This window comes from Abramis brama (genome assembly GCF_963993115.1).
Source record: "Abramis brama genome assembly, chromosome: 18".
Classification (NCBI taxonomy): domain Eukaryota; kingdom Metazoa; phylum Chordata; class Actinopteri; order Cypriniformes; family Leuciscidae; genus Abramis; species Abramis brama.
Window position 1 is genome coordinate 8,386,123 of NC_139980.1, and position 13,106 is coordinate 8,399,228.

At 38.8% G+C, this 13,106-nt stretch overlaps 1 protein-coding gene across 1 annotated transcript in view; it reads right to left on the reverse strand.

Moving 5' to 3' along the window:
* The window catches only part of syne1a (spectrin repeat containing, nuclear envelope 1a), a 121,563-nt gene that overhangs the window by 31,305 nt on the left and 77,152 nt on the right, over positions 1-13,106 (reverse strand). Inside the window, exons 86-97 of the mRNA XM_084091051.1 lie at positions 12,213-12,350; positions 11,930-12,115; positions 10,051-10,173; positions 9,316-9,498; positions 8,790-8,933; positions 6,816-7,019; positions 5,762-5,896; positions 4,185-4,307; positions 3,942-4,103; positions 3,456-3,656; positions 2,822-2,995; positions 459-650 (exon numbers count right to left, since the gene is read on the reverse strand). Of these exons, the coding sequence (XP_083947177.1) occupies positions 459-650; positions 2,822-2,995; positions 3,456-3,656; positions 3,942-4,103; positions 4,185-4,307; positions 5,762-5,896; positions 6,816-7,019; positions 8,790-8,933; positions 9,316-9,498; positions 10,051-10,173; positions 11,930-12,115; positions 12,213-12,350 (1,965 nt within the window). The remainder of the gene's footprint in view (positions 1-458; positions 651-2,821; positions 2,996-3,455; positions 3,657-3,941; positions 4,104-4,184; positions 4,308-5,761; positions 5,897-6,815; positions 7,020-8,789; positions 8,934-9,315; positions 9,499-10,050; positions 10,174-11,929; positions 12,116-12,212; positions 12,351-13,106) is intronic.

Below are 13,106 nucleotides of genomic sequence, written 5' to 3' on the forward strand. Positions count from 1 at the left end.
GGTACAGCAAAACATCTTTTCACTAAGTTGAGGTTAAAGGTTAGTCAACAGGAGATGGACCCAAATCAGCTTGCATCAGGCTTTTACATGTCACCAACAAGTCTCATTTACAAGAGCTGGCTAAAAATTCCAGACTTGCCCCACAATTTGTTAAAGGTCTTTGTTTCAGATGGATGTTTCTGGAGAGCAGTGGAACATCTTTCACAACAATGAATAGCGCTTGGCATTCTTCTGTACCGCTGTTCACAATGCATCCATTGAGGCGAGGTTGTGTTTTTAGTGTTTTTAGTGGTATGTGTGGGCAAAAGTACTGACTGACGCCAGTGACCCCCAACTGTTCTTAGCATTCAGACGGTTGGCATTTTCTTTAATTCTACTCAATAATAGATTTGCTTCAGTTCTTGGGCAGCTCTTCTGTCACTGAACATTACTTTGAGAAATTGTAGCATATTCCTCACCTGGATGTGGGTCTGTTTGTCTTGGAGGATGCGCTGTAGCTCCAGCAGACTGGATTTGAGGCAGTATAGTTTGAGGGAGAGCTGCTCAGCGTCACCCCGTGTACCGGCCTTCCCCTCCATCAGCAAACTCTCACTGTGCACTGACAGCTCAGACAGACACAGCACCTTCTGCTCGATCTCCAGTAACATGTTCTAGATCAGGAACAAAAGATTACAAGACTAAATTGAGAACCGGTTAGATATGATTCAGCAATGTGATTCATATTTTAGGATTGTTTGTGCTATTAACATTAAAGGAGAAGTTCACTTTTAAAATGAAAATTCTGTCATCATATACTCACCCTCATGTTGTTTCAAAGCTGTATGAATTTCTTTCTTCTGCTGAACAGAAAGGAAGATATTTAGAAGAATATCAGTAACCAGACAGTTTTTGGGTCCCATTGACTTCCATAGTATATTTTTTTCCTACTATGGAAGTCAATGGGACCCAAAAACTGTCTGGTTACTGACATTCTTCTAAATATCTTCCTTTCTGTTCAGCAGAAGAAAGAAATTCATACAGCTTTGAAACAACATGAGGGTGAGTATATGATGACAGAATTTTCATTTTAAAAGTGAACTTCTCCTTTAAGTCAAACACCTTCAATTAAATGTAATTAAACATTAATCACATTAAATTAACAATCATGATTTGGGTTTGGTAACATATCTTTTTTGTTTGTTGTTTGACCCACATGTTTTAAGACAAAGTTCTATTTTAGGTGCAACCATTGTAGATTCAAGTAACAAAACTTTCAGATGAGTTTACCATAAAGATAAAGTTGAGGTTAAAAGTTGTGGATTAGTTTGTTGTCAGATATGGGTCAAACACCCCGCATGCAAAAAACACAACAGAAGTTAAGTAAAAAAATAGAGACAGAAGACGTGTGTAAGCAGTGACTGATAATCTTCTTAAGCTGCTTAACCGAGTCTTCAGACATCTATATCTCTACCATACTACATGCACACTAGTCCACAGACATTAGTGTACTACTAACAATTGAAACAATATAGACATTTTTAAAAATCTACATTCTGAATAAATCAGGAGTGCTGGGATGGGCCTGCAGGGTAGCTGGAACTGAATGCTGGTTAATAGTGGAGACAGCCTGTGGCATTCACTAGTGAGAAATGAGCAAACATCCACTGCAGTAAGCTAAAGGCCAGGGCCACCCTGACTTATCACAAAGAGTCTAACTCTCAGGTTAAAGGTTAACTTGATCCCTACAGCCCTCTAATCACAACACAAAAGACATGTGTGTGTATGTGTGTGTCTCCTTGAAGAAATGCAGACATGCACTGTGGGACGTCCCATGACTGCAGGGAAGAAGCCCCTAATCCTAATGACCAACAGAATGAATCAAAACCGACACAGCTAAGCAGATTTACTGCGGCCCACTCTAGTGACTAGAGATGATCAGCCACCAGAATCTGATGAATTGACTGTTCACATGCTAGAGAAAGTCTATAGTGAATTTTACATAACTCAAATTTTGCCATAACAACTCAGATCTGGCTTTTCAAAAAATGCACAAGTGTTCTGAAACTATGAAATTGTTTATCTGAAATGAAATAATGAAATGAAATAAAATAAATGCTTTTTCAACCCCAAAAAGAATTAAGCCTGATTGTTTGCATTGAAAATACACTGTAGGACAGATTAAACAAATAATCAGTATATTTATAATTATTTGTATATTGAAAGTTGTTTCTTTGCAGCGCACATGACTTTTCAGTAGTTCAATTCAAAAAGTGTGAACAAAAAAAGTGTCCACGATCGTAAAAGGTCAAAAGAACAATAATTTTTCAGTTCATCATTTCAGTGAATAATTTTCCCATAAAAAATATCTATATCATGATGCATACTGTTATCAACCAAAATTTAGGAATATTGTGATCAAATTTACTTCTATTTCCCTCGCCTAGTTTCTCATGTAAGAAATTGTAGTCTGCCTCGACCCAGATTCCACTCCAAACTATATTTTAGAATGAGCTCATCCCCAAAATGGCTTAATTATCATAGCGATAAAAGAAAGTCAAGTTATATTGTTTCTTCACCATTTGGGTTTATCACATCCTGAGCAAATGGTCATTATCAATTGTAGAATGGGAATGGGTGTAGGAAACTGAGAACCTTCTCAGAAAATGGAGTGTCACAACTTCATTTACATTAAGAAGAGGATAAAAGGTTTAAGATTTGGATGTTCTGGGTTCATTCTGACGCCGGTGAACCCAAGGTGCTTTGTGTACCTTGCCACTGCTAAGCTGTAATAAACTTCATTTTTGAGATCTTTGATGTCCACATCATTTTTTTTTACACTCACCTGGCAGTCGATCAGCTGTTCCTCCATGTCCATGTCCTGTGGTTGTGGCTGAAGAGTGGAGCTCAGTGTGGCACGTGTGCTGAGCAGCCAGTTGTCAAGCTCCTCTGCTTCACTATGGTAACGCTGTAGCGCTTGTTCCTGCCTCTGTTCTTCTAACTGCTCGCTCAATCGCTCCTGCGGGTCAGAAAATGCACAACATTGAATATGCTAAAAGCAAGGGTATGTAATAAGTTGTTTATTGTTGGTTCTTCTCAAGCCAAATTAGTCAGTGTAAAGTGGGAGAAGCTTTCTAATCACATTTTTAAAGCAGACAAAAATTGCCATTGCTGCAAAACAAGTGTGAAAACATACTTCCAGTTTGTTCAGTATTCTTTATCTCTTTAATTATGCATCCTGGGAATATGTTTAGGCTTGTCTGTCATTTGGTTTATGATCTGCAATTAGTAGTTTTAATCAGAGAGATGTGCTGATAGTTAAACCAAAAGACTAAAATAACTACTAGGACACACATAACAATTTAAAATGACACGCATGTGCTAAACAACAGTGCATAAAATAACCAGAATAATCTACTGCAATCTTTTTTTAACGGACAATGCAGATTTTCCATTATGTCACCATTACTCCTGCTCACCTCCAGAAGTTGTCGCTTTCCGGAGGCCTTCATGTGGATGGTGGCCATGCGCTCTCCCAGTACAGTGAGGGTTGACTGCAGGGCCAGCTGGTCCCCAGCATCTGCCTCCAAACTGTCCTCATCCATCTGCAGCTCCCGGGAGAAGCAGGCCTGCAGAGCACTGATCTCATCCTGGAGCATTAGGATCTCATCCATCAGAGCCTGAAGAACAACAACCATCAACTATAAAATTGCCTCAATTCATTTCTGGTTTCATTAGTACGTTGATTTGCTCTAGTTGTAAACAATAAAGTTACATTAAAGGCTACATGCCACAGAAAGGAAGATACTTCTAAGAGATTAGTTTTAGACATAGGAGAAGTTGGTAATCAAGAGGGTAACTGTGTCCTCTGGCTTGTATCGATAGTCCAGCAGTAGGCTTGAGTTTTTATGTGATCTAGCTTTAGTGCGGTCATCTTGCTTCATCTGATCCTCTGTCTCTCTCACCTGGTGGGCGGCCATCTGGCTCTCAGGACTCTTGCTTGGCTCTAAGCCCTCATTTAGTGCGGTCTCAATGGACTCCATCTTTGTGGAGACGGATTGCAGGGTCTCCTGATAGTGCTGCTGCCTCTCCAGAGCTTCATATAGGCTCTTCTGCTTCTCACTGATCTGTAAAAAATATTTATGCAAGCCAATGTATAAAGAAGTGATTTGGATTTTGTAATGTGAGATGCATCTATGGATATTTACCACATTCTTCAAAGTCTCCCATGAGCGCTGTAGGTCGTCCAGGTTTGCTGAGGAAGCTGACTCCATGGAGGGGTCATACAGCTCCTGTAATGGAGCTCTACTTAAAGGAGCTCGTCCTGAACCCTACAAAAGACATGAAATTACAACGAGTAATTCAATCAATGAGTCAATGAGTGTGTCTGAGAGTGTGTGCACGCATGCATGAATAATAAACCAAACTGTGCTGGTTCTATTAAAATACAGGAAAACAGTAGTGATACTAAGTTGTGCTTGTGCCTGCATTTTTCAGATGTTGCACATGTACCTAGTAACAATATTACGCCAATTGTTTTCACACACTGAAGTGGTTAACCATGCGTTTGCCAGATGCTTAAACACATAAAGAATCTGTGCTAACCAAAACATCTTTGTTACTCCCTGAGGCCATGTTCAAATGTGTGTCAACTCTGTTCATTACATGGCTGATGTATGTTTATACAAACAGTCAGAATGAAATCAGAGATAAAGTTCCTCAAGAAACTGAAGAATAGAGAGTCCCACTGTAACAAAGTTCAAGTTCAGGGAAGGAGTTAACCAGCAAACGTTAAACGTAAATTTAATGACAAAAGAAAACATGAAAGTAAAGCGGCAGCCCCTCACAGATGAGCTTGTGCAAACACCCACATCGCTATAATCAGATTTCTTTCTTTAATGTTTTCTCATTCCTGTCATTTTTGTTATGTGATTATTTTATTGAAAGGAAAGCACGCATATTTACATATTCATTTAAACGCTGCTCTCAGTAGCGTGTGCGGTGTCAGGATGTTCACTAACAGTATAACACTGCTCATATATTTCAAACATCTTTTTACCCCAAAGCGAAGAACGAAAAACAAGTGAGTAAATGGGAGCCTTTAGTTGGACAAATGTATAGGGTAGACCTTTCTTAATTCAATGCTGCTGTTTCGGGTTGATTGGAAAGCTCGAACAAACAGAACTGTTTTGAAAGCATCACAATGTTTACACTTTGAGGAAATCATCCTACAAATGTCTTACTTAGAATTGCATCTGTGTATAAAGATGATAGAAGAGATTCCAGAAAAGGGCCTAAAAAATATTTAACCATGGGTCATTCTAAACCCTGGGCAAACAGAATCATGTTTCACACTGCTCATAATTTACCCGAGATAAACAATTACTCCTGGGTATTCATACGCTGACGTTTCACACTGTACATTCCTAAATGATGGGTTAAAACGTCGCTATTTGCATATTTGCGGTGTCAGTTTCATTGATTAAATGGGCGCAGCAAAAGCAGTGCTAACCCTGCTCCGGAGCATAACCCCGGGTAAAAAGCGCTGCTATCCCGCTTCTGAAACATTCATTTACCCGGGGTTAAAAGCGGTGTTTAGAATGATGTTAACCCGAGTTTAAGCACAGTGTGAAAAGCCAGATTCATATTTAAATCAAGAACAGAACAGTGGCTACTGTAAGAAATAAATTGGTTAAAGTGGGTTAGTGGCAGATCAGGGATAAGTTGATTAAATGTGATAAGGTTGTCAGGTGTTAGTGCGGTATGGGTTAGAGCCACGGGATACCTGAGAGGTGTCAGCGTTAGGCCCCGGTGAGGGTGATCTGCAGGCGGGGGGAGAGGAGACCTCGCTGTTGGTGCCCTCCTCACCAGACTCCTCTGTGACCGGGGAGAGGAGAGTATGACAACGGCCTGCCGTCATCTGACCATTAAAGAGCCAAAGAGACAGAGGAAGAAAGAGAAAGAAAGATGCATCAACAGTGAAACAGGAGTATAGCACCAAATCATGTCTTATTATCATCAATGTTGAAAACAGTTGTGCTGTTTACTAATTTTGTGAAGACTGTGATAAGTCCCCCTTTTTTTCTGATTTTCTGATGAATAGAAAAGTTCAAAAGAACAGCATGTATTTGAAACAGAAATCCTGAATTTCTTGACCCCAAACTTCTGCAGTAATGTATATTCCCTACGGATCTGACAGAAAGTAATGATTCAAGCAGAAAAGCTTAAGATCCTGCAAAGCAGCACCAGAGAATTACAGAGACAGACCACATTTGTTAAGAGTAGCCATGACTAAGCCCTTCACAGACCTCTCGTCATTATAAAGGAATGAACCGGGTCAGGAAATGGGGCAGAGGATATGCACAGACTCACTGTATAAATACAATAAGATGGCATACGATAATGAATTGTGCTTGCCAGCACGACCTAAAGTAATCTGAACCACAGGAGCACTCCAACATTAGACTAAATTTAGATCTAGCTCCAATGACTGCTGAAGTACCACAAAGCTACACTCCTTTCTCTGCAAGTCTGTAAGGACTGAGCGACACAGCTGGAACACGAACTGAACTGTTGGCGGTTAATGTGGAATCCGGCCCTGATCATGACTGATGCAACGCAGGGCAACTTAAATGTCCTAATAGTGTTGACAAAGTCAAGGACAACTAACACCCTCATCCTGTTTCCTGTTTCAGTAACAAACAACAGCAGGGATACACAATGCAAAGGCACATTCAACTCTGTGGGAGAAACAAGAGACCCATGGGATGCTTATCTGAAAAAGAGCACCCAGTGCACCCCGCCCAGTCCTAACATGTGTACAAGTGTAAATCACTCACCATGACAACAGAGGGGTGTGTTGGTGGGTGTTTGGGCATCTCATCCTCCTCATCCTCCAGCTCCTCTAATCCGTCTGAGAGGCCGTCAACCTCGCTGACCGTCAACAGCATGGTGGCATGCTTGGCTTTCAGAGTCAACATTTTACACTTGGAGTTCAAGGCCGAGATCTGCTCCTGGTAGCCTTTTATCTTCAGGGCCAGTTCCTGTCACAATGACACATTACATTATTATTCCACTGAGGTCCATGCAGCTGGGTTACGTCCAAACATATGGTTCCTGGATTAAGTCCCATAGATGAGGAGTGAAAAGGGGGTTAATGCAGAGAACGGCACCGGCGAGCTGAGCTGAGAAATTTCCCCTCTCTGTCTGTTTGCAGTAAAAAAAACAGCACAGCCGAGCAATAGCTCAGTCAGAGGCATTTTGAGCTAGCAGCCAATCAGAGAGCGGTAGGAGAAGCCCGACAAGCCAAGCCTTCGGGTAACGGTGACTGTGATTGGCACAGAGCTCGACCAACTGGAGAGAGTGGGAGGGGAGTAGATCCAGGAAGAACGCTTCCTCCCCCTAACCGGCCAACTCACACACACACAAAGACCAAGGGAACAGGAAATGAGGGCTTCTTTCTTCCTTCTCTTCACTTCCTTTCTTTCCACCAATCCCGAAGCTGTTTTCCTGACGAACAAAAGAACTGGGCGCGAGCGAGAGACTTAGAGGGGAGGAAGGGGGCTCACATTGCAGATTTTGTATGGCCTGCAGAGCCCCCCTCCCGTCTTTCTGTCTCTCTAACTGTCATTCTTTCGCAAACACACACAGACAGGCCAGTCTCTGATAATGAGGTCATGTGGGAGAAAGCTGCAGCTGCAGCACTCGGCTCTGCAGAGGAAAATAACCCTGGGTAATAAAGCCACAGCTGCCGCCCCAACTAAAACAAGCTGTGCTAATAAAACATGGGGACGTGAGACTCAATACAGGTTTAGGTTTAATTTTATTTGGTGTGTTTAAACGGCTAGGGTTGCACAATTAGGGATAAAAAAATAGAATCGTGATTTTTAAAAAATAAAAATTATGATTGCGACTTAAAATGTGATGGCTGTTCTTGTTTGTAGGGCTGCACAACATATATCAATAAAAAATAACAACAATAATAAAAAATAACTATTATTATTATTGTAGGCTACAGCATCCACGGGAACCTACAGAGACAAGCTGTTTGGAGAATGGATAGATAATAATTATTATTCAAATTATTATTTCTAAATAAAATATTACACAAAAAAGTATTTGAATTTTTACTGTAAAAAAAGAGTATTTAAGAAAATAATATAATAATAATAAAAAATAATTTGTTTTACAGTACAACTGTAAAGTTACAATACTAATATTTATGGATGTATTACGGTAATTCCTTAATTTTCAAATGTTAACCCATCAAGCTTTTGTGTTGGCAGAAAACCACGTAATAACTCAAAGCAGATGCAGAGATGAGTTTGTGTGGAGCAGCATTTACTGCGAACCGAGCCACTTAATAATCGCAACCATCGTGATTTGATCGCACTAAGCCATATATCAATTTAATTAATCGTGTAGCCGTACTTGCCTTCATGTGCGTGAATGTGTTTGTGTGTGCAAATGTAAAGAAACAGGGCAAAAGGGCGTGAGAGAAAGAAAGAATCTGATGTCTCTCAGGACAAAACAGACTGAGGTCAAAGATCGCAGAACTACCTTTACACCCATTGGAATTTATGGCCTGACTCATTCCAATTCAATGTAGGTAAACTAGCAGAGCAACGAGGTGAGTAATAGCTAAGACAACATGTCTGCAATGAACTGTGAGACTGACTGACTGATGCACAAAGCAAGAATGATCATAACAGATTCCAGTGCTTTTGTGAATAAACAGTATTTAAAAAATAATAATTATGCCTTAAGCATCCATAAAAGTAATAAAAGTATGAAAGAAGGATGTCCTTCCTCACCTCATGATGTTGTATCTGTGTCTGAAGCTCATGTATGTTTCCTGTGGCAACGGGGCGGTCCTGAATGACACGGTGTGCCTCTTCAATAAGTCTCTGTAGGTTCTTGACTTCCTGTTCGTATTGTTCATACTGCACCATGGCCTCCTGGGGGAATGTAAGAGAGATGCTAAATGAGCCATTAAAAACATAAGTGCCAAGCCCAGATGAATCCCATGGCCATGCTATATGAAACCATGCAGATACACTGAAGTGGCCAAATTCGACACTCCTGTAGCATTTTATATTTACCCCTGAAGCTCCTTTATAATGTCAGTTAAGGTTTCTTACATCAAAAACAATCATAATTTAGTTTTAGGATTAAATAGGTTAATGCTACTGTACATGGGGTCAAAAAGACTACTAATCTAACTAACTTTTTTATATATCAGCATAAACATTTGAGTGAAAGCTTGAATTGAAAAATCAATATCAATATGAGTGCATCTTCATCTCAGAATATGTTGCGACCTGTGTGTAGACTAGATACCTGTAATATATTGCACTGTTGAATGGTATTGTGTTGGAGATGGCTGCTTTCGTGCTGAAGACTCTGTGCAGTAACACATAGCGGTAATGCAGCCATTACATCCTCTGGCAGCCGGAGGGCGCTCTGACACATCTGCATAGCCTGCACCTGCTGCTTGAGACCCTCCATCTCTGACAACAGGAGCTGAGCAATAAATATTCATCATTAGTTTGATGGTACCAGTGATGAAATTAGAATATCTGATTTCTGCGTCAGAAAAAAAGCGTTTTTTTTTCTTCATTATTTATTTTTAGTTTTTAATCAGTTTCTAACCTGTTTTACCTAGGAAACATATTTAACAAATTTTAAACAAAATAACTTTACTTGAGAAGCAAAACTTGTTACTTGAATACTTTTCAAAATATATATTTATTAAGTTAAGAATTAAGTTTATTTTTGCCTACCTTGTTGTCAACTTTTTTCGTTCTTGTTTTAAGCATAAACCATAAACTAAATGTTGTTATATTTATGCATAAAACAAGAAAATAAACTTAATACAATGTATATTTTCTAATAAAAATGATCCTTACTGGAAAATAAAAGAATAACAAATTAACTAATAATTAAGAATAATTATTTTTGCAGTGTATGAATGTGGCCACACTACCCTATGCAGTACAGAATATAATGATTGCATTTTCATCAGAGAGTAAATACATTAGATAAAAAATGTGTTAGTAAGAGTGATCGGTGTACCTGTCTCTGAGCCAGCTGTTCTCTGAGGCTGAGGCGAGCCAGATCAGGGGAGGCCAGAGTCTCCTGGACTCTCTCTATGGACAGATGGAGGCTCTTCACATCACTCTCCAGTCTCCCCAGGTCCTACACAGAGAAAGACACAGTAGGATCATTGTGTTCATCCCAATGACAATTGGCTTTACAGAGACAAATATCTGTAATGTTTTTAAATATTTCATTGATTATTTAGCAAGAATTACATCCATCTATCCCTGTAAACACTGTATAAATAGTTGCTTTCATGGTAAAGTTTGTAATTTCATGTTGCATCAAACTGGACAGCAAAAATAATTACCCTTCTTAAATAGGATTCAAAACACTTTCCCAGCCTGCCACTGAGCAGAATGCAACAAAAAAACAGATAATCCCACTATTGAAAAAATAGTAGAAAAAAATAACAGAGAAAGGAAACGAAAGAAGGAAAATAAAGGGGCCTATAAGAGTGGTGCTATGCTAAACAATGGATTGACTTATTGGCATTTGGCACTGTGAAAGCACTTGGTTAATTAACAGAAGCCTAGCTCCCCCTTTTGGCATATAGATATATCCATTGAGAAAAATCAATTTCAGTTTACCACAGTAGCACTCATTTAATTCAAACAGTCAGACTGCAGGTTCAATCATGTGGGGATCACGAACTGCGATCACAACCTTGCTAAATCACTACAGTGTCCCTGACCAAGAGACTAAAACCCTTTAAATTCAGTGATTTACTTCAGAGAACAACTGCTAAATGACAAGACATAAGCCCACAGAATAAAAGCAGCTGAAGCGGGCCTAAAATTTTATAAAGTGGTGCTCAAAACCAGATCAATGTAGCTCTAAAGAGTGCGAAAATGAAGAGAGCATGATCTGAACTATTAGTAGCTATGGTTTTATAGTTGAGCTGAAACAGTGATGGCATAAGTATACTAACTATAAAATGGTTTTCTTAGACAAGTTAATCATATACTAATATTTTTTAATGTATGCATTATATACAAATGTTTGACTGCAGAATGCTGCCATTGACCAATCAGAATAATGTATTCCAGAGTCATAAAATAAGTTAAAAAAAATAAAAGAATCTCCCATAAGGAGGCATATTGTTACTGAAACCTTTACATTTTAAAATGAGGAGTTATCTGCTCTTTAATGAAAAATGGAAGTACAAACCAATTTCTTCATGGCTTGATGCCAGTTATATAGTTATGGCATTCATTAAGCCAGACAATTTATGAGGACTAATTCATGGGCACAAATTTTCTGTACATTACTGATTGTATGGTTTGTACTACTGAATTTTGTCAAGAACACACCACTTATATTTGCTGTTTTGTAATATGTATTTTTAATTAACCAATGGATACATCTCTTATTTCTTTTGTTTCATTATATTTTTATAATTGTATAAATGCAGGATTGATGTGGGTGTTTGTTTTTGTTTTTTTTAATTTGTAAATGTACTTCTCTGTGGTAAGCATACACTAATTTAATAAACAGACAAATTAAGTCTAGCAAAGAAGATACAGAATGATGAGGAATTATATTACTTATCTAATTTGCCACTAGATGGCAATGCCTTTCTAAATTTACAGCAGACTTAAAGCTTAAAGTAGATTAGAACAGTGATATTGCAGTTTTTTTAAAACAAAATTACATTAAAATAAAATGGATTTAAAACTAATTATAAATAATAGTGTTATTTACAGCTGAATACGAGACACTGAGACTTGACTATAACTCAGCATGACACGTCACAGCACACTAAAAAACCCAAATGGGCACATGCATAGCCCATTGCAAAGTTCTCATTATATTAGTTTTTATGTAGTGTGTGTGATGTATTGTTGTGCATTACCTTGGCTGCATCCTGTAGTGTCAGGAGTCTTGTTTTGGCTCTCTGCTGCAGCTCTTCAGCATGTCTGCTCAGATCTGCCACCTGCTGGTGGAGAGCATCTGTCTGGACCACCTCATCCAGCAGACCCACCCTCTCCACCAGACCCTCAAACTCTCCTTGGAGGTCTTGCCACTGTTGTAATAAGGCCTGATTGAGATATTTCACAAAATATTATTAGATTTCTGCCCCAACAGCTACTGAAAATCCTGAGAAATTGTGATCTGGACAAAGCGGGCGTCACAACCTGATGGGTTCTAATTTGCTCCTGCATCTGAGAGGCTGGACTCCACATCATGTTGGCTGAGACCACCGTCTCTGCTTTTTCTGTCCAGTTGAGAGTTAGCGTAAGCATTTCATTAAATTCTTCAAAGTTCTTCTCTGCCTAAAATAGAGAAAAGGGCCATTTGTTGAACACACTTTATCAGTGGTGGAGGAAGTACTGAATCTCAGTACTTAAGTAAAAGTACAAATAACCAGAGACATATTTACTTTAGTAAAAGTAAAAGTACCACAATGAAAACCCTACTTAAGTAAAAAGTAAAAAGTACCTGATTTTAAATGTACTTTAAGTATTAAAAGTAAAAGTACTTTCATAACAATTTATTCTCTTAATGTCTATATTCTAATAATTAGGGCTGTAACAATATGCAATATGAAACCGACATCGCGACACTCGGATCCACGAACCTGTGTCGCGGTGTGAGAAGGCAGAATCGCGACACACCCCTTATTTGAAATTAACATTATACAATACGTAGACCTAGATAAATTCTTTAAAATTGGGCAATCCCAGCGTTATGGACGTGACAATTGCAGTAAAAACTTGAAATGTAAAACTTGAAATGTAAATTCTCAAATACCAATTGAAACTGTTTATATATCCATAGGCCTACTCCCCATACTCCCTTAATAAAGAAGTCCAGACATTAGAAAAATACTAGTCTACAGACACATGCGTTTTATATTTAATATGAGGGAAATATAAATCCGTAACGGACGTGACAAAAAAAATCTTTAACTTTTAGGTGGCAAAATATTTTTTTAGTAATCCTGTGAATTTCACTGTGCAAACCAAAAGTAATATACCCACCGGATGAAGAAGGGTTGGCTCTCCACAGAACATAAAATATTCATTTTA